This window comes from Callithrix jacchus, chromosome 5 (genome assembly GCF_049354715.1).
Source record: "Callithrix jacchus isolate 240 chromosome 5, calJac240_pri, whole genome shotgun sequence".
In the NCBI taxonomy this organism is placed as follows: Eukaryota; Metazoa; Chordata; class Mammalia; order Primates; family Cebidae; genus Callithrix; species Callithrix jacchus.
Window position 1 is genome coordinate 119,955,342 of NC_133506.1, and position 27,737 is coordinate 119,983,078.

General features: G+C 41.8%; 1 protein-coding gene and 1 pseudogene across 7 annotated transcripts in view; one reads left to right on the forward strand and one right to left on the reverse strand.

Moving 5' to 3' along the window:
- The window catches only part of CDK12 (cyclin dependent kinase 12), a 74,901-nt gene that overhangs the window by 28,691 nt on the left and 18,473 nt on the right, over positions 1-27,737 (forward strand). For 4 of the 7 annotated variants that reach the window (XM_002748521.7, XM_002748522.7, XM_017973122.5 and 1 more), the window contains exons 3-8: positions 434-610; positions 2,917-3,056; positions 6,881-7,051; positions 12,549-12,738; positions 20,935-20,991; positions 22,900-23,001. In XM_002748521.7, coding sequence (XP_002748567.1) covers positions 434-610; positions 2,917-3,056; positions 6,881-7,051; positions 12,549-12,738; positions 20,935-20,991; positions 22,900-23,001 — 837 coding nt within the window. The remainder of the gene's footprint in view (positions 1-433; positions 611-2,916; positions 3,057-6,880; positions 7,052-12,548; positions 12,739-20,934; positions 20,992-22,899; positions 23,002-27,737) is intronic. The other 3 variants (XM_017973123.5, XM_078374329.1, XM_078374328.1) reach the window with 1 other exon arrangement.
- LOC108592025 (large ribosomal subunit protein eL8 pseudogene) lies at positions 1,225-2,048 on the reverse strand (annotated as a pseudogene).

Genomic DNA, 27,737 nt, shown 5'->3' on the forward strand with positions numbered 1-27,737 from the left:
TGCCTGTAATCCCAGCACTTTGGGAGGCTGAGGTGGCGGAGCCTTTGAGGCTAGGGGTTCAAGACCAGCCTGGCCAACATGGCGAAACCCCATCTCCACTAAAAATACAAAAATTAGATGGATGTTGTGGCATGCACCTGTAATCTCAGCTACTGGGGAACTTAGGCAGCTATTGGGAGGCAGGTTGCAGTTACCCGAGATTGTGCCACTGCACTCTAGCCTGGGCAACAGCGTGATACTCCGTCTCAAAAAAAGAAAAATGTAAGTATTTTTAGTTGTGATAAATTATATTTTCTTATGTTATAGGTTTTTTCCTTGAAAATGAAACCTTTCTAATCTTTTAGTAATCAGGCATTATGATCTTTGAAAATTTTTATTTGCATATCTTGGAAATAATTGTAATTTTTGTCATCTCTTCCCCTTTATTGTTTAGTCCAAAAGAAACTCTTCCTTCAAAACCTGTGAAGAAAGAGAAGGAACAGAGGACACGTCACTTACTCACAGACCTCCCTCTCCCTCCAGAGCTCCCTGGTGGAGATCTGTCTCCCCCAGACTCTCCAGAACCAAAGGCAATTACACCACCTCAGCAACCATATAAAAAGAGACCAAAGTGAGTTTTTGGAGCAGTCTATCTTTCATGATAGTTTTCTTCCTTTCTTTTGAACTAAATCTCTCTTGTTTCTTCTGTAACCCACACCAGTAAGATCATAGAAATTTGGTCCTAAAGTATACTTTTTATTTTATTTTAATGGAAAAAAGCCTTCCTTGGAGACCTGGTCATTCATTTGTGCCCTCAAATGCCCAGCTATGTTTTTAGAATGACAGTAAATTCCCAAATCCAGATATACTATGAACATTTATCTCATATCTTTTTTATTCATAATATTTAGACTAAGGAAGAATAAAAGCTTTTAAAATTCAGGATGTGTCAGTCATATACACATTAATGAAAAATTAACAGATGTGGGATTTTTTTTCCCTGAAAACATATAAATTGTCATGCGATAAATATGGAATAATCTGGGTCTAATCTTCTGATTGTTAGCATTTCTCTCTTAATAATAAAAAGTTACTTACTGAGCACGTATTATTGCTATAGTTTTTTTCTTTGTTTTTATTGCCATAGTTTTATTTTCATAGTAGCCTTATCATGTAGCAATTAATTCCCGCCCCCCTTTTTTTGAGATGGAATTTTGTTTTTTTTTCTCATTGTTTTAATTATTTTTATTTACAGAAAAAAGTGTACATTAAACCCAGTTTGGTGGCAAGTTCTTTAGCCTTTGCCTTTTTGAGCTTGGTGATGTGAGCCATAGACTTGGGACCCAGGACATTGCCTCCCCAGTGATGGCAGATCTCATCCTATCTGTCATTGTAATTGGTGCAGATAGCTTCCACCAGCTTAGCCAAAGCACCTTTGTCTTCCGAATTTATGTGTGTGAAGGTGACAGTGGTGCAGGTCTTCCTATGGACTAGACGTCCCAGTCTTGCCTTCCCCTTATAATGCAGTAAGTGACTCCCATTTTATGACACAGGACAGGCAAGAAGACAACCAGCTCAATGAGATCCACATCATGAGCAATCACCACTAGTTGCGCTTTCTTGTTCTCCACCAAGGTGGTGACGGTGTTGACTCCTGCTCAAAGGACAGGTGGTTCCTTAGTGGGGACGTCCCCTTTGCCAGCCGCTTTCTTCTTGGCCTGGGCCAACAGCCTCTGCTGCTTCTCTTGCTTCATCTCTGGTCTGTACTTGTGGGCCAGCTTAAGCAACTGAGTAGCTGTTTGGCGGTCCAGGGCCTGGGTGAACTGGTTAATTGCAGGAGGCACTTTCAGCCGCTTATAGAGAATGGCTCTCTGCTGCTGCAACCTGGTATAGCGGGGCCATTTTACAAAGCAGGTGAGGTCTCTTTTGGGCTAGATGTCCTGTCCAATGCCAAAATTTTTAGGCCTTTTCTCACATAGTGGATTCACCACTTTCTTGGCCTCCTGCTTCTTAACGACAGCAGGGGCCGGAGCCACCTTCTTCCCCTTGGCCTTCTATCCTTTCGGCATCTTGGGAGGCAGGAAGCAGAATTTTGTTCTTATTGCCCAAGCTGGTGTGCAGTGACGTGATCTCGGCTCACTGAAATCTCTGCCTCCCGGGTTCAAGCGATTCTCCTGCCTCAGCCTCCTGAGTAATTGGGATCACAGGCGTGCACCAACATGCCCAGCTGATTTTGTATTTTCAGTAGAGAGAGGTTTCTCTACATTGGTCAGGCTGGTCTCAAACTCCTGACCTCAAGTGATCTGCCCACCTGGGCCTCCCAAAAAGTGTTGGGATTATAGGCATGAGCCACTGCGCCCTGCAATTTCCCATTTTATAATTGATGCCATACCTGAGAGAGGTCAGAAAGCAAACAGCAAATCTATTATTTCATATTATGTCTTCCTAAGGCTCCAACCCTGTGTCTTAGCTACTGTGAGAGACTGTTTTCTTTTTTTTTGAGATGGAGTCTATCGCCCAGGCTAGAGTGCAGTGGTGTGATATTGGCTCATTGCCTCCACCTCCTGGGTTGAAACGATTTTCTTGCCTCAGCCTCCTGAGTAGCTAGGATTATAGGTACACACCACCACGCTTGGCTAATTTTTGAATTTTTATTAGAGACGGGATTTCACCATGTTGGTGAGATTGGTTTCAAACTCCTGACCTCGTGATTCACCCACCTCGGCCTCCCAAAGTACTGGGATTACAGATGTGAGCCACCATGCCCGACCTGTATATATATTTTATGTTGTTTCTTTATATATTTCATATTGTTTTAATTCTGCCTTTTTAGTAAAATGTATAAAAGATACAGGAGTTAGTGAAATCATCATAAAAGAATCCTTTCTTCTTTGACTAGATTTCATTTTCTTCTTTTTTGTTGTTTTTACTTTTTAGAATTTGTTGTCCTCGTTATGGAGAAAGAAGACAAACAGAAAGTGACTGGGGGAAACGCTGTGTGGACAAGTTTGATATTATTGGGATTATCGGAGAAGGAACCTATGGTCAAGTATATAAAGCCAAGGACAAAGACACAGGTAAATATTGCCACAAAATTTTAGATGTCAGAATGTTAACAATTTAGCAATACTAATATCTTAAGTGGATTTAGCAAAAGTCAATTCTGAGGTTTTTTTGTTTTTGTTTTTGTTTTTTTGAGACGGAGTCTCGCTCTGTCATCCAGGTTGGACAACAGTGGTGTATCTCGGCTCACTGCAACCTCCACCTCCCGGGTTCAAGCAATTCTTCTGCCTCCACCTCCTGGGTAGCTGGGATTACAGGCATATGCCACCACACTTAGCTAATTATTTTATTTTTAGTAGAGATTTCACCATGTTGATCAGGCTGGTCTTGAACTCCTGACTTTGTGATCTGCCCACCTCGGCCTCCCAAAGCGCTGGGATAACAGACGTGAGCCACAGTGCCTGGCCTTTTTTCATTTTTATTTTATTTTTTAATTTTTTATTTATTTATTTATTTATTTATTTATTTATTTATTGAGACTGAGTTTCGCTCTTGTTACCCAGACTGGAGTGCAATGGCACGATCTCGGCTCACTGCAACCTTCGCCTTCTGGGTTCAAGCAATTCTCCTGCCTCAGCCTCCCGAGTAGCTGGGACTACAGGCGCACACCACCATGCCCAGCTAGTTCTTGTATTTTTAGTAGAGACGGGGTTTCACCTTGTTGACCAGGATGGTCTTGATTTCTTGACCTGGTGATCCACCCGCCTCGGCTTCCCAAAGTGCTGGGATTATAGGCGTGAGCCACCGCGCTGGCCCTCATTTTTATTTTTTTTGAGATGGAATCTCACTCTTATCCAGGCTGGAGTGCAGTGGCTCAATCTCTGCTCACTGCAGGCCTTGCCTCCTGGGTTCAAGTGATGCTCCTGCCTCAGCCTTCTGAATAGCTGGTATTACAGGCATGCACCACCACGCCCAGCTATTTTCTTTATTTGTAGTAGAGATGGGGTTTCAACATATTTGCCAGGCTGGTCTCGAACTCCAGGCTTGTCTCAGACTCCTGACCTCAAATGATCCACCTGCCTTGGCGTCCCAAAGTGCTGGGATTACAGGTGTAAGCTGCCACACCAGACCAATTTTTTCTTGAGATGGAGTTTGGCTTTTTTTTATGTTTAGACAGAGTCTTGCTCTGTCAGCCAGGCTGGAGTGCAGTGGCACAGTCTCAGCATACTACGACCTCTGTCTCCCAGGCTCTAGCAATTCTCCTGTCTCAGCCTCCCAAGTAACTGAGACAGGTGTATGCTACCACATCTTGCTAATTTTTATATTTTTCGTAGAGATTGGCTTTTACCTGTGTTGGCCAGGCTGGTTTCCAACTCCTGACCTCAGGTAATCCGCCTACCTCGGCCTCTCAAAGTGCTGTGATTATAGGTGTGAGCCACCGTGCCTGGCTGGAGTTTGGCTCTTGTTGCCCAGGCTGGAGTGCAATGGCGAGATCTTGGCTTACCGCAACCTCTGACTCCTGGGTTCAAGCAATTCTCCTGCCTCAGCCTCCCAAGTAGCTGGGATTATAGCCATGCACTAGCACACCCGGCTATTTTTTTTTATTTTTAGTAGAGACAGGGTTTCTCCATGTTGGACAGGCTGGTCTTGAATTCCTGACCTCAGGTGATCTGCCTGCCTTAGCCTCCCAAAGTGCTGGGATTAAAGGTGCAAACCACTGCACTTGGTCCCAGCCAAATTTTTAGTTTTAATTTGGTCCCCAAAAGTTATTAAGTAGATGCAAGTTTTCCAAAAGAACACCATAACTTTTTTGTTTTTTTTTGAAATGGAGTGTTGCTTTTTCGCCCAGGCTGGGGTGCAGTGGTACAATCTCAGCTCCACCTCTCCACCTCCCGGGTTCAAGCAATTCTCCTGCCTCAGCCTCCTGAGTAGCTGGGATTACAGGTGTGCACTACCATGCCTGGCTAATTTTTGTATTTGTAGTAGAGACGGGTTCACTGTGTTGGTCAGACTGGTCTTGAACTCCTGACCTTGTGATCTGCCTGCCTCAGCCTCCCAAACTCCTGGGATTACAGGCATGAGCCATTGTGCCTGGCCAAGAAGACTATAACTTTTAAAACTCTCTTGCCGGATACAGTGGCCTGTAATCCCCTCACTTTGGGAGGCCAAGGCAGGCAGATCATGAGGTCAGGAGATCGACACCATCCTGTCCTGGCTAACACGATGAAACCCCGTTTCTACAAATACAAAAAATTAGCTGGGCTGTAGTCTCAGCTACTCAGGAGGCTGAGGCAGCAGAATCACTTGGACCTGGGAGGCAGAGGTTTCAGTGAGCCGAGATTGGGCCATTGCACTCTGGCCTGGGCGACAGAGCAAGACTCTGTCTGTCTCAAAAGAAAAACACAAACTATATGGTTCATCCAAAATATTTCATAGCTTCCTGGGAATTTTAAGGGAGGGTAAAAAATAATATTTATAGATTGCGATTTGCTTTGTAAGGAGGAAATCCTCGAAGATAAAATTGAAGTATTTGAGTTACTACTATATTTTAATAACAGAAAGGCCTGCTGGGCTCGGTGGCTTACACCTATAATCCCAGCATTTTGGGAGGCTGAGGTGAGCAGATCCCCTGAGGTTGGGAGTTTGAGACAGCTGACAAATATAGAGAAACCCTGTCTCTAAAAAAATAAGTAAATAAAAATAAAAATTACTCACTCTACTAAAAATACAAAATTAGGCCCGGGTAGAGTGGCTCATGTCTGTAATCCCAGCACTTTGGGAGGCTTAGGTGGGCGGATCACCTAAGGTTGGGAGTTCGAGACCAGCCTGACGAATATGGAGAAATGCTATCTCCAAACAAACAAACAAACAAACAAACAAACAAACAAACAAACAAACAAATATATATATATATGTATATATTTGCTGGGTGTGGTAGTGCGCACGCACCTGTAATCCCAGCTACTTGGGACCCTGAGGCAGGAGAATCTCTTGAACCCAGGAGGAGGAGGGAGACTCCATCTCAAAAAAATAAAAATAAGGTGGGAGTGTGGTAGCTCATGCCTATAATCCCAGCACTTTGGGAGGCTGAGGCAGGTAGATCACGAGGTCAGGAGTTCACAACCAGCCTGGCCAAGATGCTGAAACCCCCATCTTTACTAAAATTATAAAAATTAGCTGTGAGCGGTGGCAGGCGCCTGTAATCCCAGCTACTTGGGAGGCTGAGGCAGGAGAATTGCTTGAACCTGGGTGATAGAGGTTGCAGTGAGCCAAGATAATGCCACTGCATGCCAGTCTGGGCCACAGAGCAAGACTCTGTCTCAAAATAAATAAATAAAATAAAAATAACTGAAAGACCTACCTGAATATTGAATTAAAAGTTATTTCCGTGTCTTGAGAAAAAATTAAAGACAAGAAAGGGAATATAGAGTTTTTTCTTTTCTTTTTTTTTTTTTTTTTTGTTTTTGAGAAGGAGTCTCACGTTGTCACCCAGGGTAGAGTGCCATGGCTGGATCTTGGCTTGCCACAGCCTCCGCCTCCCCGGTTCAGGCTATTTTTTTCTCAGCCTCCAGAGTAGCTGGGATTACAGGCATCCACCACCAAACCCGGCTAATTTTTGTATTTTAGTAGAGATGGGGTTTTACTACATTGGCTAGGCCGGTCTTGAACTCCTGACCTTAGATGATCCACTCGCCTTGGCCTCCAAAAGTGCTGGGATTACAGGTGTGAGCCACTGCACCCGGCCTAGAGTTTACTTTTTAAAGGTGTAAAAGTATCTTATATGTAAGCATTAAAGTAGGCATTAAGTTTGTCTTTTAGAGCAAGGGCATATTTTGCTAGTTCACAATAGCGGCCAAAAATGCTCATTGGTAATAAAAGTTTACATTTGTTTTGGCAGGAGAACTAGTGGCTCTGAAGAAGGTGAGATTAGACAATGAGAAAGAGGGCTTCCCAATCACAGCCATTCGTGAAATCAAAATCCTTCGTCAGTTAATTCACCGAAGTGTTGTTAACATGAAGGAAATTGTCACAGATAAACAAGATGCACTGGATTTCAAGAAGGACAAAGGTACTAGCAAAGACATACATTTTTACCAGGTAGACTGTTCCTATCTTTGCCTTTTTTTTGAGACAGTCTTGCTCTGTCACCTAGGCTGGAGTGCAGTGGCACAATTATGGCTCACTGCAACCTCTGCCTTCCATGTTCAAGCAATTCTCCTTCCTTAGCCTCCTGAGTAGCTGGGATTACAGGCACGTGCTACCACATTCAGCTAATGTTTTTGTAGTTTTGGTAGAGATGGCATTTCACTATGTTGGTCAAGCTGGTCTGGAACTCCTGATTTGGTGATGATCCTCCTGCCTCTGCCTCCCAAAGTTTTTTTCTTTCTTATTTGTCTCTTCATTTTGAGACAGAGTCTTGCACTGTCATCCAGGCTGGAGTGCAGTCGTGTGATGTCAGCTCACTGTAACTTCTCCCTCCCAGGTTTAAGTGATTCTCATGCTTCAGCCTTCCAAGTAGCTGGAATGACAGGCATGTGCCATCATGCCTGGCTGATTTTTGTGTATGTAGTAGAGTGGGGGTTTTGCCATGTTAGCCAGGCTGGTCTCAAACTCCTGATGTAGAGTGATCCTCCTGTCTCAGTGCCCCAAAGTGCTGGGATTACAAGTGTGAGCCACCATGCCTGGCCTCATTTTTTTTTTAAATTATAAAATGATAAGTCCATGAATGGATATGATGATGCATGCATGCTTTTCATGGAAAAATTCAAAATATAGAAGAAGAAAAAGAAGATGGTAGTAATTTCTCTGTCACTTCTTCCCAATATACTACCATCCATGGAAAACCACTAAAGTGTTAATATTAATATTTTGGTATATTTGCTTTTAGTTCTTTTTTTTTTTTTTTGAGGTGGGGTTCTCACCGTCTCACCCAGGCTGGAGTACAGTGGCTCAGTCTCAGCTCACTGCAACCTCCGCCTCTCAGGTTCAAGTGATTCTCCTGCCTTGGCCTCCCAGGTAGCTGGGATAACAGGCACCTGTGACCATGCCTGGCTAAATTTTGTAATTTTAGTAGAGACTGGGTTTCACCATGTTGGCCAGGTTGGTCTTGAACTCCTCACCTCAGGTGATCCACCCACCTCAGCCTGCCAAAGAGCTGGGATTATAGACATGAGCCATAGCACCCAGCCCTGCGTTTAGTACTTTATGCCCTAACTGCTGTATTTATTTTAACAAAGCTAAGATCAAAGTTTCTTTAGTGTTGTATATCTTGTCATAAGCAATTTCTCATGTCATTAACCCATTTTAATTGGTATGTATAAACATAGATGAACGTAAATTTACTTTACCAGTCCCTCTTGAACAATTAGTTACAAGTTTTTAGTTTTATAAAAAATAATAGGCCAGGCATGGTGGCTTATGCCTGTATTCCCAGCACTTTGGGAGGCTGAGTCTGGTGGATCACCTGAGGTCAGGAGTTTGAGACCAGCCTGGCCAACATGGTGAAACCCTGTCTCTACTAAAAATGCAATAGTTAGTTGGGCATAATGGCAAGTGCCTGTAATCTTCAGCTACTTGGAAGGCTGAGGCAAGAGAATCACTTGAACCTGGGAGCCAGAGGTTGCAGTGAGCCAACATTGTGCGACTGCACTCCAGCCTGGGTGACAAGAGTGAAATTCCGTCTCAAGAAAAAAAAAAACCCAAAACCGAAAAAACATAATAGTACTACCTTGGGTATCTTTCTACTTACTACATAAATCCTTGCATTATCATTTATTTTCATAGTATAGCATTTTTGATATAGAGTTATTTGGACAAATGGATTTTCATATTTAATATCAGGTTGCTTTTAAGAAAAATAATATGTCTAGTGAGAGCCCATCTCTGTGTATCCTCCTTAACATTGAGTATCTTTTTTTTTTTTTGCATTCTCACCCAGGCTGGAGTGCAATGGCTGTATCTCGACTCACTGCAACCTCCGCCTACTGGGTTTAAGCAATTCTCCTGCCTCAGTGTCTGGAGTAGCTGGGATTACAGGTGTATGCCACCACTTCTGGCTAATTTTTGTATTTTTAGTAGAGATGAGGTTTTGCCTTGTTGGCTGGGCTGGTTTTGAGCTCCGGACCTCAGAGGATCTGCCCACCTTGGCCTCCCAAAGTGCTGGGATTATAGGCCTGAGCTATCACTCCAACCAAGTACATCTTTTTAAAAAATTGTCATCTGGGCCAGGTGTGGTAGCTCCTGCCTGTAATCCCAGCACTTTGGGAGGCTAAGGCAGGTGGATCACTCTGTGTCAGAAGTTTGAGTCAAGCCTGGCCAACATGGTGAAATCCCTCTCTAGTAAAAATGTGAAAATTTGCTGGGCATGGTGCTGGGTGCCTTTGATCCCAGCTACTGGGAAGGCTGAGGCAGGAGAATTGCTTAAACCTGGGAGGTAGAGGTTGCAGTGAGCCAAGATTATGCCACTGCACTCCAGCCCGGGCAACAGAGCAAGACCCCATCTCAAAAAAAGAAAAAATTATCATCTGGATAGGTTAAGCATAATATTATTATTTTGTATTTTAATTTAATTTTTTGAGACAAGGTCTCACTCTGTTGCCCAGGCTGGAGTACAATGGCGATTATAGCTCATTGCATCCTCAACCTCCAGTTTCAAGTGATCCTCCATGCCTCAGCCAGCCTCCTGATTAGCTGGGATAATAGGCATGCACTACCACACACAGCTGATTTTTCTATTTTTAGTAGAAATGAGATCTCTTATGTTGCCCAGGCTGGTCTCTAACTGCTGGGCTCAAGCAATCTGCTCGCCTTGGCCTCCTAAAGTGCTGGAATTACAGATTTGAGCCACCGCACCCAGCCAATGTCATTTTAGATTATATTTGTTATATTTTTTAGTTTTTTCCATGTTACTGGTTTTATTTACTTTCTCTCCCTCCCCCTCCCCTCCCCTCCCCTCCCCCTCCCCTCCCCCTCCCCTCCCCTCCCCCTCCCCTCCCCCTCCCCTCCCCCTCCCTTCCCCTCCCCCTCCTCCTCCCCCTCCCCCTCTCCCTCTCCTTCTCCCTCTCCCTCTCAGCAGTGTCTTGCTTTCTTACCCAGGCTGGAGTGCAGTGATATGATCACAGCTCACTGTAACTTTGCACTCCTGGGTTCAAATGATCCTCCTGCCTCAGCCTCCCAAGTAGCTAGACTAGACACCACTCCTGGCTAGTTTTAAAAAATTTTGGTAGAGACAGGATCTTTCCATATTGCCCAGCCTGGTCTTGAACTCTGGGCATGAAGCAGTCCTCCTGCTTTGGCCTACTAAATTGCTGGGATTATAGGCATGAGCCAACATACCTGGTCTCTTTTGAGGTGTCCTTTGCTTACATGTCTTTTGTATTTCTAGTGCTTTTCTTATTTATTTGAGGTCTTAGCTAAATCTCTCCAAGATACTTCTTCTCTTCTACATTTTTTGTCGATAGAATCTTGCTTTCTCACCCAAGCTAGAGTACATTGGTGCAGTCACAGCTTACTGTAGCCTCGAACTCCTGGGCTCAAAGATTCTCAGCTCCTGGGAAGGCTCGGCCTCCCAAGTAGCTGGGACTACAGCCATGCACCATCTCACCTAGCTAATTTTAAAATTTTTTTGTGGCGATGTTGTCTCACTATTTTGCCCAGTCTGGTTTTTAAAACTCAGGCAATCTTCTCACCTCATTCTCTCAAAATGCGGGGATTGTAGGTATGAGCCATGAACACAGCTCTAAATTTAACAGATTGAATTCATTGATTCGTTTTTCTCTCAATTCATAAGTAGTATGATTTTCTTTCTTTTTTTTGAGACAGAGTCTCACTGTTTTTTCCCTGGCTGGAGTGCAATGCTGCGATCTTGGCTTACTGCAACCTTCACCTCCTGGGTTCAAGTGATTCTCCTGCCTCAGACTGCTGAGCAGCTGGGATTACAGGCACCTGCCACCACTCATGCCTGGCTAATTTTTTTATTTTTAGTAGAGATGGGGTTTCACCATGTTGGCCAGGCTGGTCTCAAACTCCTTACCTCGAGTGATTTGCATGCCTTGGCCTCCCAAAGTGCTGAAATTACAATCATGAGCCACCATGTCCAGCTATGAATTTCACTAATAATTTATGACACATTTGTTATACTATCCCTGGGATAGTATAATATCCCAGGGAGCCCTTTAACTTGTATAAAACCCTTTATAAAACTGTTCATGAATAATATATAATAAATGGGGATGGTTATGTTAGAAATACAACTTCGCTTATAGCAACAAGCAGCTGGCTGGCTCTGGTCTAATGTCTGTAATTTGGTAACTGACTTAGGGCATTAAAGTCTAATAAGACAGGCTGAGCACAGTTGCTTATGCCTCTAACCTCAGCACTTTGGGATATCGGGGCGGAAGGATTGCCTGAGCCCAAGAGTTAGAGACCAGCCTGGCTACTGTAGCGAGATCCTGTCTCTACCAAAAATGAAAAACATTAACTGGGCGTGGTGGCATGTGCCTGTAGTCCCAGCTACTTGAGAGGCTGAGGTGGAAGGTTTGGTTGAGCCCAGGAGTTTGAGGCTGCAGTGAGCCGTGATCATACTACTGCACTCTAGCCTGTGCAACAGAATGAGACCCTGTCGCAAAAAAAAAAAAGAAAGAAAAAAGCCTGGGTGCAGTGGCTTACGCTTGTAATCCCAGCACTTTGGGAAGCTGAGGTGGGCAGATTACCTGAGGTCAGGGATTCGAGACCAGCCTGACCAACATGGTGAAAACGTCTCTACTAAAAATAGAAAAACTAGCCTGGTGTGGTGGCACATGCCTGTAATCCCAGCTACTTGAGAAGCTGAGACAGGAGAATCACTTGAACCCAGGATTTGGAGGTTTCAGTGAGCCGAGATTGTGCCACTGTTCTCTAGCCTGGATGGTAGAATGAGTCTGTTTCAAAAAAAAAAAAAAAAAAAAGCAAGGAAAAAAAACGTCTAGTAATATAGCCTGATCCAGGGCAGTTGCCCCCTGAAGAGGTAAGTAGTCCATGCAGTACTAGACTAGGAATCAGAAGATAAATTCCTTTTGTTTTTTTGAGAATGAGTCTTGCTTTGTTGCCCAGGCTACAATGCAGTGGTGCCATCTCAGCTCACTGCAACCTCTGGCTTTTGGGTTCAAGTGATTTTCCCACCTCAGCCTCCCAAGTAGGTGGGATTACAGGCTCATGCCACCATGCCTGCCTAATTTTTGTATTTTTTTTTTAGTCGAGATGGGGGTTTCACCATGTTGAGCAGGCTGGTCTTGAACTCTTGACCTCAAGTGGTCCGCCCTCCTTGGCCTCCCAAAGTGCTGGGATTACAGGTATAAGCCACTGCACCCAGCCACAGAAGATTAGTTCAAATATTAGCTCTGTTATTTATTACTAGGAAGGACTAATTCTTCAATTACTCTTAGTTTCACTTTCTTCATCTATAAAATTTAAGGGTGTTTTTCTAGAGAGTCTGTGGTCAACTCCAAAATTATGATAGGACTTGACACATTGTTTTTCAGCATTTTTTTTTTTTTGCTTGTTTTTAATTTTTTTTTCATCTTATGTAGGTGCCTTTTACCTTGTATTTGAGTATATGGACCATGACTTAATGGGACTGCTAGAATCTGGTTTGGTGCACTTTTCTGAGGACCATATCAAGTCGTTCATGAAACAGCTGATGGAAGGATTGGATTACTGTCACAAAAAGAATTTCCTGCATCGGGATATTAAGTGTTCTAACATTTTGCTGAATAACAGGTAACATAGTAACCAAATAAGGTTACACACTTTCCTCTTCTTCTCTGACCCTTTTCGGTTTCAAATTGTTAATTGGTATTATAATTAGACCTAATATTGCAGTATTCACACACATTGAGTTTTCAGTGATATTCCCTATGTTCAGTGTGGGAGAAACATGCCTGCTTCTTTAGCTGTTCTTTTGCATTCCTCAGTTGCCAGCTTTCTGAGTAAACATTGGTATGCAGTTGGTGATTGGCCTATCCTGCCCAGTACTTACTCCTGGGTTTTAATAGTGTAAACAAGCAGGAATCTGGTGATGAACAGGTATTAATTCATCAGAAGCTTTTATCGTCTGCTTTTTTTTCTGTTTGCTTGCCTGTACTGCATGGGTAATATCAGATGTATTATGCACACTAGTTTTTTTAATAGTCCTACTTGCTGAGGGGTAAAGAACAAGTCTGGTACCATTTAAATTAGTGAAGTTTTGGCTGGGCGTGGTGGCTCACGCCTGTAATCCCAGCACTTTGGGAGGCCAAAGCAGGCAGATCACCTGAGGTCAGGAGTTCGAGATCAGCCTGATCAACATGGAGAAACCCTGTCTCTACTAAAAATACAAAATTAGCCAGGCATGGTGTGCATGCCTGTAATCCCAACTACTAGGGAAGCTAAGGCAGGAGAATCGGTTGAACCCTTGAGCCGGATGTTGCAGTGAGCCAAGATTGTGCCATTGGACTCCATCCCGGGCAACAAGAGCGAAACTCTGTCTCAAAAAAACAAAAAAGTAAATCAGGGAAGTGTTTAGTTCCTTAGGTAATTAGGTTGGTTACATCTATTTTTGTCTGATTCACTCATTGTTTTAAACATTTCCGTTTAGTTTAACAAACATTATATAGCAACAGGGAATGATATGACACATCTCCTCTCTTTATGGAGTAGAATAACCTCATGCATGGTTACCTGGGACTGTCCTGGTTTTAGTACTAAAAGTCTCACATAAGATGATTGAACACTGGAATCCAATCATTTCTCTTTATTGGAGAAATAAACAAACAAATAAATAAGCATTTATTAAGCTCAATTTTTTCCCCTGGAATTTGAGAGTACCTGGAAAGATGCAGCCTTGAGGAGTGAATATGAATTCATCTGAAAAACCGACAGTGGGTAATCAAATTTCTAGACAGAAAAAGCTGTACACACAAAAGCACATAAACCTGAAAATAACATGTTATGTCTGGAAAACTGTAAACAGGTCAGTATATCTAGAGCAAGAAGAAGAAAGCACATAGTGGCCAAGAGATGAAGCTGGGTAGTTACATGGATACCATTTATGGATCTTGTATGCCCCGCTGAGGAACTTAAACTTTATCTGTATTTGACAGGGATCAGCATTGCTTGAACCCAGAAGGTGGAGGTTGCAGTGAGCCGAGATCAAGCTACTACACTCCAGCCCAGGCGACAGAGCGAGACTCCATATCAAAAAAAGAAATAATCTTAGAGTCTTGATCTGTCAGACTGGAGTGCAATGACATGATCTCACTGCTGCTTCCCAGGTTCAAGCGATTCTCCTTCCTCAACCTCCCTAGCTGGGATCACAGGCACGCACCAACACACCCAAATAATTTTTGAATTTTTAGTAGAGACAGGGTTTCATCGTGTTGGCCAAGGTGGTCTCAATCTCCTTACTTCATGATCCACCTGCCTCAGTCTCCCAACATGCTGAGATTGCAAGTGTGAGCTACCATGCCCAGCCAAAATTATTACTTTATGTTGCTTTCTCTGACTTATAATTACCAGTAAAGTTGGAGGTTGGTGACTCTGCATCTATAGTAAATAATGCATCAAGAACTTAATGGCTATTAGCTTTCAGCTTTCTGGCCTGTAGTGTAATATACTTTTTGCTGTTCCCTTTACTCCTCCATGAGGAGATGTCTCAAAACAGGGAGTAATTGCAGCTCAGTTTGGTGTTCTTTCTGGTGGGTAAGGCCCCTTATGGTTCTTGACTTTCCAGAGTCAAAGCTGATGAAGTTCCAGATTAAATTGAACTTCCTCCTCAGGTTGCTAAGCAGGATACAGGAATTCCATAGTCTAGCCTGATCCATCCAGCCTATTCAGAGACCTCTGGGTGAGATGGCCTGGAAAAAATGGTGAAGGGTTTTCAGCTGGGCAAGGAAGAGAGCGAGCTGTTGGAGGGAGGGAGGGGGAGGGGGAGAGGGAGGGGAGAGAGAGAGAGAGAGAGAGAGAGAGAGAGAGAGAGAAAAGCAGAGTTGATTCCACGATGTTCATTTTATATATATATATATTTTTTTTTTTTTGAGATGGAGTTTTGCTCTTGTTGCCCAGGCTGGAGTGCAATGGCACGATCTCGGCTCACCGCAACCTCCGCCTCCTGGGTTCAGGCAATTCTCCTGCCTCAGCCTCCTGAGTAGCTGGAACTACAGGCGTGCACCACCATGCCCGGCTAAATTTTGTATTTTTAGTGGAGACGGGGTTTCACCTTGTTGACCAGGATGGTCTCAATCTCTTGACCTTGTGATCCATCCCCCTCGGCCTCCCAAAGTGCTGGGATTATAGGCGTGAGCCACTGCGCCCGGCCCGATGTTCATTATATTTTAATTACAAAGTATAAATGAGACCAAATCATTTTATATAGAGGAGAGACAGAGTCAATATTCTGTTTTGGAAAGGTCAAAAATTATCACCTTATGCTGATAAACTGGAGGCAGAGAGACCTACTAAGAATGTCATAAGAAGTGGTCAGGGCTTGAAATAACCCAGATACTACTAGTAGGGATGGACTTGATAGATCAGTAGACTTTGGTTGAGTAAGTGAATAGTAGATAATGAATTAAAGAAAGTAAGATAACTTACAGGTTTCTGACTTGAAAAACTAGCTAGATGGGTGGCACCAATAATCAACACAAGGAAGACAGAAGGAAGAGTAGGATGAATGGGGTAAGAGGCAAATCCCTTTTAGATATCTCTTTTGCATATCCAGGGTAGTGATATTTAATAGCATATGGTCATTTGGGAGTTCCAAACTACCAGTACAGATTTGGTAGTTACTGAGCATTTAAAAGATGTCAGAAATGTAACCCAAGAGAAATGGTCAGAGAGAGGAAGAAAATAAGGAAAATATGAATGCAAGATAGGCAAGTTTAAAAAGGGAGTGATCACTGATATCAGATGATGCAGGCAAATTATAAGAGAATCTGAAAATTAAACGGTCAGTGGTAAAAGTGTGGAGTAAGGGGATGAGTAGCATGATGGAAAGGTAGTAGTAGGGAGTGTCTTTAATTTTTAAGGATGGCAGAAATTTGAATATATTTAAATGCTAAGAGGAGGCCAGTGTGGTGGCTCACATGTGTAATCCTAACACTTTGGGAGGTCGAGGTGGGTGGGTCAGTTGATGCTAGGAGTTCCAGACCAGCCTGGCCAACATAGCAAAACGCTGTCTCTCTACTAAAAGTATAAGAATTAGCTGAGTTTGGTGGTGCACACCTCTAATCCTAGCTATGTGGGAGGCCTTCTATGAGAATTGCTTGAATCTGGGACATGAAGGTTACAGTGAGCAGAGATCATGCCAGAGCACTCCAGCCTGGGCGACAGAGCAAGATCCTGTCTCAAAAACAAAACAAAAAAATGATAAGGGGAAAGAAAATCTATAAAAAGGTTTGGGAAAGAACCAAAATAATTTAAAGGAGCAAGTTTCTAGAATAGATGGGGTCAAGGCCTCAGGTGGAGGAATTGATTATCCTTGGTCAAGAAAAGAGATTGGCATACGTTTTAGGTACTGTTGACCCTTGAACATCATGGGTTTGAACTGTGGTGTGTCCACTTATACACAGATTTTATCCAAACAAAAACCAATAAAAAGCAGTGTATGCATGGTGGCTCACGCCTGTAATCCCAACACTTTGGGAGGCCAAGGTGAGCGGATCACCTGAGGTCAGGAGTTCGAGACCAGCTTGACCAAAATGGAGAAACCCCGTCTCTACTAAAAATACAAAATTAGCCAGGTGTGGTGGAGCATGCCTGTAATCCCAGCTACTTGGGAGGCTGAGGCAGGAGAATCACTTGAACCCAGGAGGCAGAGGTTGCAGTGAGCTGAGATCACGCCATTGCACTCCAGCCTGGGCAACAAGAGCAAAACTCTGTCTCAAACAAAACAAAACAGCATTTGCAGTGTATATATGGAGTACCAGTGTTTTATATAAGTAGGTTCTGTAGAGCCTACTGCAGGTCTTGAGTTTGCTTGAATTTTGGTGTATGTGGGAGTCTTGGAATCAATTCCTACATATACTGAGGGATGACTGTAATTGAAAGGAAAGAAAAGTAAGATTATAGATGCAATTAAATATATTGGTAAAAGGTAGAATGCTAAGGACTTGTTACCTAATTACTTTAATTTTTTTCACTGAAAAAGGTCATTTGTGAAGTAAGCATAAGTGGGTAGGGCATGAATTAGAGCATTAAGGAGAATATCAGAGGTCTGTAATGACAGTCATGGTGAATAGAAGTTGCTGATTATAGACAAGTAAAAGGACAAAGCAACAGCATTCAGGAATTAACAAAGAGAGGAAATCATACATTTTGCAATGGCACCAAACAATATGGTGTGTGTGTGTGTGTGTGTGTGTGTGTGTGTGTGTGTGTTTCTTTTCTTTAGACGGAGCCTTGCTCTGTCACCCAGGCTGAAATGTAATGGTGCGGTCTCGGCTCACTGCAACCTCCACCTCCCAGGTTCAAGTGACTCTCGTGCCTCAGCCTCCCAAGTAGCTGGGATTACAGGCATCCCTACCATGCCTGGCTGATTTTTGTGTTTGTAGTAGAGACAGGGCTTCACCATGTTGGCCAGGCTAGTTTCAAACTCCTGACTTTGTGATCTGCCCTCCTCAGCCTCCCAAAGTGCTCAGATTAAAGGTGTGAGCCACCGTGCCCAGGCGGTTTTGTTTTTTTGTTTGTTTGTTTTTGTTTTTTGAGATGGAGTCTCATTCTGTCACTCAGGCTGGAGTGCAGTGGTGAGATTTCAGCTCACTGCAGTCTCCACCTACCAGGTTCAAGCAGTTAGTCTGTCTCAGCCTCCCAAGTATCTGGGACTATAGGCGCGTGCCACCACGCCCATCTAATTTTTGTATTTTTAGTAGAGACGGGGTTTCACCATGTTGGCCAGGCTGGGTCTCAACGTCTGACCTCAGGTGATCTGCCCACCTTAGCCTCCCAAGGTGCTGGGAATACATGTGTGAGCCACTACGTCTGGCCAATTATATGATTTTTATTCCTTATACTTGTATTCTGCTCTCTAGGTAGAAGGTAGAGCAGAAAAGGCAGATTTTCTTATGATCCAGAATTAGGGACTTAGGGATTAGCTTTATCACAAGTGAAGGGAACTGGGAAAACAGTAAGTAGTTTGGTTAATTAACCAAGGGATTCAGGCAAGCAAGGGAAGGAAGTACAATGTGAGAAAGGGCTGAACTGGGAGGGAGTGGAGACACTGTACTTGAAGGTCTTGTCAAAAGGCAAAAATGTTAAACCATGGTCGCAAAAAGACCACATATTTCTATATTCATCTTATTCCTTTGAGACAGGACATAAACAATATAATGGCACTTCTATTTTATTTATTAATTATTTTATTTTTTTGAGATGGAGTCTGGCTCTGTCAGCCAGGCTGGAGTGCAGTGGCGCTATCTTGGCTCACTGCAACTTCTACCTCCTGAGTTTATGCAGTTCTTCTGCCTCAGCCTCCCGAGTGGCTAGGACTATAGGTGTCTACCACCATGCCCTGCTAATTTTTGTATTTTTAGTAAAGATGGGGTTTCACCATGTTGGCCAAGCTGGTCTCGAATGTGATCACCTGTCTGACTAAGTGATCACCTGTCTTGGTCTCCCAAAGTGTTGGGACTACAGGTGTGAGGCACTGCACTCGGCTCATTCTATTTTATATTGCAAAAACTTACCAATACTTTCATACTTCATACTGAATCACCATGATGGTTTAGTTGAAACAAAGGTCAGGAGTCACTAAACGTGCTATCAGGATGTTCTATAGCAGACTAAATTCATTTAATAAACATTTATTTAGTACCTAGTATGAGCCAGGCAGGAAATATGTTAGGTGCTGCTGATATTCAGGTTTACCCTGATTTCTGTAACTATATATCTGTTGCCATTTTAACTTTCAGTCCTACTATGCGCCTTAAGTCTTGGATCACCTTAGGCTTTCAGAATAAGGATGCCAAGTAATTTGAGGAATCCTCTTGGTCTCAATATAAGTTAACTATTTCTTTACTTTTTGCTTTTCTCTGAATTTACTTATAAATTGAACTTAATGTAATGGTGTTTGGGGCAAGTGGATAAGGTACCTTTTTCTTTATTAGGAATAAGTGTTGATTTAATGTAGAATTTTGTTGCTAGTAGTTACCTTGTTTTAATATTGCCCCACGTTCATATTTTGGGGAGCACCTCTTGACCTCTTTTCTGTATTACATATTGAGTATCCCCTGTACTTGAGATCAGAATTCTTTTGGATTTCAGATTTTTTCAGATTTTGGGATTTTATATTAAGTTTACTGTTCTGAACATACAAAATCTGAAATGTTCCAATGAGCATTTCCTTTGAGTGTCATGTTGGCACTCAAAAAGTTTCAGATTTTGCTTCAGACAGATGGAGGAAAAAAAGGTTCTGAAAAATTTTGGATTTCAGATTTTTGGATTTGGATGTGTAATCTATATCTCACCTTTTTGCCTAATCAGAGCTATTAGACACCTACACCAGCCTCCTGTAAGAGAGTGAGCTGGCTTTTCATGCACCAAGAGGTAGGAAGGCTGTAAATATGACTGAAGAGATTACATGAATTTAGATAAATATCATTAAATCAAACTAATTAATAAATAGTTGTTGGGTTTTTTGGTGTGTGTTGCCTATCCTCTCCAATAAATAAAAAGTTTTAAAATAGATTCCCAACATTTTGTGTTGTAGTTTTTAAAAATAGTCTTTCATGCAGGAGGAGGGAGAGCATCAGGAAAAATAGCTAATGCCTGCTGGGCTTAATACTTAGGTAATGGTTTGAAAGGTGCAACAAACAACCATGGCATAAGTTTGTTGTTGTTTTTTTTTTTTTTCCTGGATGGCACAAGTTTACCTATGTAACAAACCTGCACATGTACCCTGGAACTTAAAAAAAAAATTTCTTTATATCACTGTCAAGGATAGACTACTGAGCTGAGGCCAGTCATGGTGGCCCACACCTGACTCCCAGCCCTTTGGGAGGATGAGGAGGGAGGATCAATTGAGCACAGGAATTTGAGACCAGCCTGGGCAACATAGGGGAACCCTGTCTCTACAAAATATATAAAAAAAAACGGGGCATAATGATGTATGCCCGTAGTCCCAGCTACTCTGGAGGCTGAAACTGGAGAATTGCTTGAACCCAGGAGATCATCAAGCCTGCACTGAGCCAGGATTGCACTACTGCACTCCAGTCTGGGTAACAGAGGAAGACTGACTCAAAAAAAAAAAAAAATTACTGAGCAGAGTGAAACATGGTTGGGATCTCCTTGAAGTGATTCTCAAAGTATGATTCTCAGACCAGCTGCATTGACATCACATGTGGGCTTGTTAGAAGTGAAGATTCATGAGCCATGTCCTATTGAGTCAACATCTTTAAAATTGGGGCCCAGGAAAATGGATTTGCTTTTGCTGTTTTCTTCAGAGATAGGGTCTTGCTCTGTTGCTGAGGCTGGAGTACAGTGGCCTCCCAAAGTTCTGGGATTACGTGTAAGCTACCATGCCCAGCTGTTTGGCCTCTTAAATCTTTCTCAATCTAGAACAGCTCATTTCTTTTTTTCCCTACAATAAATATTTAATCTAGCAGGTTCTAGGGACTGTTGTTTACCATGAAATAAAAGAAATATTTAGCTAAGGAGTCAAATTCAGAAAATGCAATAATAGTTTTTTTAAAAGCCTAAGGCATAATAACTGAAGTTGTCAAAAAAGGCTTAATTAGGAGGATTGAGCGTTAATGGTAGAAGTAATCTTGAACTGGATATTGTATGAAATTTTTTAAAAAGAAAGAAAAAAGAGTGAAATGAAGAGAGCAGAAGTTAAAATTTATTTTTGTAATTCCTTTAGCTCCTAACTTAGCAGATGACTTTTAGATGTATTTTGGAGGCCACTGTTATTGCTTATGAAAATAATTGTTTTTTGTTTTACAGCGGGCAAATCAAATTAGCAGATTTTGGACTTGCTCGGCTCTATAACTCTGAAGAGAGGTAAGGCATTAATTAAAATTCCCTGTGGGAAATGGAAAAGTTTTGTTTTCTTTGTTTGTTTGTTTGTTTTTGAGGAAGGGTCTCACTCTGTTGCTCAGGCTGGAGTACGTGGCATGATCTTGGGCTCACTGTAGACTCAACTTCTGTGGGCTCAGGTGATTCTCCCATCTCAGTCTCGCAAGTAGCTGGGACCACAGGTGGGTGCCAATATACCGAGCTAATTTTTATATTTTTAGTAGAGTCATGGTTTTGCCGTTTTGCCCAGGCTACTCTTGAACTTCTGGGCTCAAGCTATCTACCCACGTCAACCTCCCAAAGTGCTGGGATTACAAGCATGAGCCACCGTACCCGGCCAAGAATCTTTTTTATTCCTGGATATTCTAGTATTTCTGCAAGTTGCAGCAATTGTGAGAGTTCCCTAGTTATCTGAAAGTATTACCTCTTAGATTTTAGGCAGTAAATTCTATCTAAATTCTTGAATCGTCTCTTGGCTGGAATAAATTAGAATGGAAGTTAATTATTTCTTTTTTTCCTTTGTTTGTTTTGTTTTTTGAGACAGTCTTGCACTTGTTGTCCAGGTTGGAGTGCAATGGTATGATCTCGTCTCGCTGTAGCCACTGCCTCCTGGGTTCAAGTGCCCATCACCACGCCCGGCGAATTTTTGTGTTTTTAGTAGACAGGGTTTTACCATGTTGACTAGGCTAGTCTAGAACTCTGGACCTTAGGTGATCGGCCCACCTTGGCCTCCCAGAGTGCTGGGATTATAGGCATGAGCCACTGTGCCTGGCCTTTCTTTTTTTTTTTTTAAAAATAGAGGTGCAATCTTGCTATGTTGACCAGACTGGTCTTGAACTCCTGACTTCAAATGATTCTCCCCTATAGGCCTCCCAAAGTACTGGGATTATAGGCATGAGCCACCATGGGAGGCCTGGAAGTTATTTCTTCATTTTCTACTTCCAATTTACTTTTGGAGTGTTAGGCTACTATGAATTTAACAGTCTCATCTTCAATTGGCAGCTATTTCTTTTTTTTTTTTTTTAGACAGAGTTTTGCTCTGTTGCCAGGGTGGAATGTAGTGGCATTATCTCAGCTTATTGCAATCTCTGCCTCCCAGGGTTCAAGCTATTCCCCTGCCTCAACCTCCCAAGTAGCTGGGACTGCAGGCATGTGCCACCACACCCAGCTAATTTTTTGTATTTTAGTAGGGAAGGGTTGCACCATGTTGGCCAGGATGATCCCAGTCTCCTGACCTGGTGATCCACCTGCTTCGGCCTTCCAAAGTGCTGGGATTACAGGTGTGAGCCACTGCACCCAGCCCAATTGGCAGCTATTTCTATTTGCATTTCGTTATATGAATATTTTTCTTTTCTTTCTTTCTTTCTTTCTTTCTTTCTTTCTTTCTTTCTTTCTTTCTTTCTTTCTTTCTCTCTCTCTCTCTCTTTCTTTCTCTTTCTTTTCCTTTCCTCTCTTCTCTTCTCTTCTCTTCTCTTCTCTTCTCTTCTCTTCTCTTCTCTTCTCTTCTCTTCTCTTCTCTTCTCTTTCTTTTCTTTTCTTTCTTATCTTCTTTTCTTTCTTTCGATGGAGTCTCACTCTGTTGCCAGGCTGGAATGCAGTGGTGCGATCTTGGCTTACTGCAATCTCGCCTCCCCGGTTTAAGCCATTCTCCTGCCTCAGCCTCCCAAGTAAAGCTGGGACTATTGCCACCACACCTGGCTAATTTTTGTATTTTAGTAGAAATGGGGTTTCACCACGTTGGCCAGGATGGTCTCGATTTCCTGACCTCGTGATCTGCCTGCCTTGGCCTCCCAAAGTGCTGGGATTACAGGCATGAGCCACCGTGCTTGGCCATGAATATTTTTCATCAGAAGCCATTGTAAGTTTATGTCATGGTGGTTTTTTATATTTCAGTCGCCCTTACACAAACAAAGTCATCACTTTGTGGTACCGGCCTCCAGAACTACTGCTAGGAGAGGAACGTTATACACCAGCCATAGATGTTTGGAGCTGTGGGTAAGGTTCTGTTAACTTTTTCTTTTGTCTGTAAATTACATATTGTTGACTTGTACTTTGTTTTCTCTGTACATTGGCTTTTTGCAGCTCTTTTTAAGTTCAGGAGTATGGGGATAAACTTTTGGCCAGATTTCTGGGAAATCTGTTGAATATTTCTTAATGTCAGAGACACTTTTTTCAAAAAACAGATATCTTCTTTTTTTGTTTAAACTTTGTTTGAATTGGGAACCAAATAAGAAATCCAAGTAAGGTTCATAGATTGCAGTTGATTACATCAAGTCTTTTAATTTTACTTTCCCCTTCTATGTTACCTAATTTTGATTTATTTTGTTTTCTTACCATTTCCTTAGAAGAAACTAGTTCACTTGTCCTATCCAGCCACTTATGGTCTGGATTTCGCAGATTGTATCCTCATGGTATTTTTTTTTTTTTTAGCATGATTGTTTATCTTTTTGTTGTTTGAGACAGAGTCTTTCTTTGTTTCCCATTCTGGAGTCCAGTGGCTGTTTGTAGGCATGATGATAGCATACTATATCCTTGAACTCCTGGGCTCAAGCCATCCTCCTGCCTCAGCCTCCTCAATAGCTGTGACAACAGGCACATGTTGCCGTACCCAACTTGTCTTTTTTACTTTTCGAAAATTGTAAGTGGATTAAATGTTGATTCCTAACCACCCACCCAGGTTCAGGGTAGTAGACCCGGAGAATACTTTACACTTGGTTTTGAGTACTTCTAACAAAAGTTATGTAATTAGTGGTACATCAATGTTGGGAGGATGGGGAGCAGTGGGAGTACCAGAGTACAGGCAATAAATGGATATGTGGTCTGTGGAGAATTTTAAAACAAGAAAACAAAATAATCCAGTACAAACTAGTCAGCTTGCTTTTATGGCCTTATGAGGACAGTTTAAATGAGCAGATTTATATACACACCACTTTACATAATACGTAATTGTCCTTTTTTGAGATATTATCAGTTATTTGGCCATTGTCCATATCTGTTAATTCATTTGTGATGGTTTTGTGATGGTCATATTCTAATTATATCATTTCTTATTAGAATACTTATATAAAAATAATTTCTCATCTATTTGGCTGAACCCAGGTATAAATAATATAGAAAAGGTAGGATAAAGGTTAATTCTTTCCTTTTATTTAACAGTTTTCAAAAATAATGAAGTAGCTTTCTAGTATCCTTCAAAGATGACCAATGAAAAATGTTTTTTTTTGTTTGTTTGTTTCATTATGAACTAGTGGATTGAAACGTATTTGATGTATTTTAATCCATTGTGGTTATTATCCTTACTCTTGTTCAAACTGTCCAGTGTTTGGCCAGTGGGAGCTTATTCGGCTTCTATTTTGAGTTCTTTGACACACCATAGTAGTGTTATAGTAGAAAACACCTTGTTTTTGGTTCCAACCTTGTCTTATTCATTTCCCCAGAACTGGAATCAAACATTTCTTTAAGGAGTCTTAGTTCCTTTCAGTGGAAAATGATATTTAGAAACTACAGTCTGTGTGTTGGGGCATGGATGTTTTAAATGGGCCATGTTTATTAATTGTGTCTTAGGTTGTATGATTTATGCCCACTCACACTGTCCTTGACCTCCATACTTTAGGATTCTGAATATATACTTCCTAGTGGAGCAAATCACTTCTTTCCATTCTTTTCCTTCCTCTATTAATGTCAGTCTTTAAGAGGAGCACTGCAGGGGTTTTATTTTAAAATTCAACAGAATGATGGAGAAAGAAGAAAGAGCATAATTTCTGTGGTAGCCTACCCAAATCAAATAAAGCTTTAGTTAAATTTTACTGACTCAAGCTGGGTGTGTTTTTGTTCTGGACTATTTGCTTTAACAGTATTAGCATTTAAATTGCCACAACCAGGCTCTAAAGTTAACGCCCCATTAAGATGCATGGGGAAAGTTCATAGCTCTGTTCGGTACTATTATTTCAGTCTGTGCAGCCTGCCACCTCAGTGCAGTAGGGAAGTGTTGATTACATAACAAAGATGTCTTCCCCACCAAAGGACTGGAAACCAAAAGAAAAGAAAACAGAAAAACACAATTTGAAATTAAAACTGCAGAAAGTTAAACATTGTTCAAAGCCCAGTGACTCATTGAATTAAGATTTTGTTTGACTTTTGGTATGAATTTACTACTTTGGTGATCCATGGTAGTCTCTCTGAAGATATTTTTATGGATTTTTTATAGAGAATTGATATGACAGTTCAGTGTGCAAATTCAAATCAAGAGGAGAAACTAGAGAGACTAGTACAGCAAATTATGCCTGGAGTCTAAAAACCTAGCAGCTTTTTTTTTTCTTTTTTAAATGCCTCTCATTTTACCTGCTGTGACGAACTTGATGTGGAAGTTAATGTTGGAAACAGAATTAAATTGTAGATCTTTTTTCTTTTTATAGAGTTGGGATCTCACTATGTTGCCCAATCTCCTCTCTAACTCCTGGGCTCAAGCAATCCTCCCACCTTGGCCTTCCCAAGTGCTAGGATTACAGGTGTCAGCCACGGGCCTGGCCTAAATTTTACTTTTCCATCTCTGAATAGGGTTTGAGAGACTATTGGAAGTAAGAGGTCTTTAAAGTTGTTTTAACATAATTTGTTTAAAAGTCTAAATTCTAACAGAAGAGTGCTACTTAAAAAGCTAGGTTTGGGCTGGGTGCAGTGGCTCATACCTGTTATCCCAACACTTTGGGAGGCTGAGGCAGGAGTTCAAGACCAGCCTAGCCAAGATGGTAAAACCCCATCTCTACTAAAAATACACAAAATTAGCTGGGCCTGGTGGCACATGCCTGTAATCTCAGCTACTTGGGAGACTGAGGTGGCACATGCCTGTAATCCCAGCTACTTGGGAGACTGAGGTGGCACATGCCTGTAATCCCAACTACTCGGGAGTCTGAGGCAGAGAATTGCTTAAACCCGGAGAGAGAGGTTGCAGTGAACCAAGATTGTGCCACTACACTCCAGCCTGGGCAACAGAGGGAGAATCTGTCTTAAAAAAAAAAAAATACTATGTTTGTTTTGCTTTCTCAAATTAAGTCACACTAAAGAATTTCAAAATAAACCTATATGGTTTTGTATTTGTCTCATTTCAAAACATAGGTCAGACAGATTCATTGACTATTTTTTTCTTTCCCCACTTTAAAAAAATAAAAAATTTCAGGCATGTAACAAAGTATAGAATATTCATGTAATCTTTTGTTTTCTTTCTTTCTTTCTTTTTTATTTATTTTTTTTTTTTAAGGAGATGTGGTCTTGCTGTGTTGCCAGGCTGACTGGCTTCAAGTGATCTTCCTGCCTAAGCCTTCCAAAGTGCTAGGATTACAGGCATGAGCTACCATGCTTGGCCTTTATTTTAATTTATTTTGAAATAATTTCAGTGTATGGATAAGTTATGAGTACAGAAAACTATTATAGTACAGAAAATGAGTACAGTATAGCCTTATCAAATTCATTCAACATTTAAACCTTTTTTATTGAAGTATACAATAAATTGCATATATTTTGATATGTTTTGACACAGTATATCACCAGTAAAACCATCAACACAGCCAAAATAATGATCACCTTCCACAGTTTCCTTGTGGCCTTTTATAATCCCTTTCTTCTACCCACACCCTCCCATTCCCAGGCAAACCACTGTTCTGCATTCTACACTATAGATTAATTTCCATTTCTAGAATTTTATGCAAATGGAATTATATAGTATATACTCCTCCCACTCTTAATCAGCATAAAAGATTACGTTCACTAATTTTTAACATCTTGCCACATTTGCACATCAGATAACACATACATAGAATAAAATGTTTGTGTTTATATATGTACACACCACATATTTTTCTGGAACTGTTTGAAAATTTTTGCATATATCATGCTGCTTTCCCTCGTAATATTTAATGTATAGTCCCTAAGAACAAAGATATCCTCTTACACAACCACAATACAGTTATCAAATTCAGGAACTGTAATATTGATATACACTATTTTTATTTAATGCATCACATCAGTCTACATTCCAAATATATTCCAGTTTTATCAGTATCTTAATAATGTCCCCAAATTAATACTCTATCTGATACAGGATCCAGTTCAGAATCATGTATCACATTTAGCTGTCATTCTTTTTATTTATTTTTTTGCTGGGGACTGGAATTTGATCATTACTCAAGTCAGTCTCCAAGTTGCCATTCTTTTTTTTTCGAGACAGAATTTTGCTTTACTTGCTCAGGCTGGAGTGCAATGGAGCGATTTTGGCTCACTGAAACCTCCGCCTCCTGGGTTTAAGCCTCCCGGGTAGCTGGGATTACAGGCATCTGCCACCATGCCTGGCTCATTTTTTGTATTTTTAGTACAGATGGGGTTTCACCATGTTGGCCAACCTGGTCTCAAACCACTGACCTCAGGTGATATACCTGCCTCGGCCTCCCAAAGTGCTGGGATTACAGGTGTGAGTCACCGAGCCTGGCTCTTTTGCCCAGGCTGGAGTGCAGTGGCAGGATCTCGGTTCACTGCAGCCTCTGCTTCCTGTGTTCAAGTGATTCCTCTGCCTCAGCCTCCCACATAACTGGGACTACAGGTGTATGCCACCACAACCGACTAATTTTTGGCTTTTTAGTAGAGACAGGGTTTTACCATCGTTTCAAACTCCTAACCTCAAATGATCGGCCCACCTGGTCTCCCAAAGTGCTGGGATTACAGGCGTGAACTACCATGCCTGG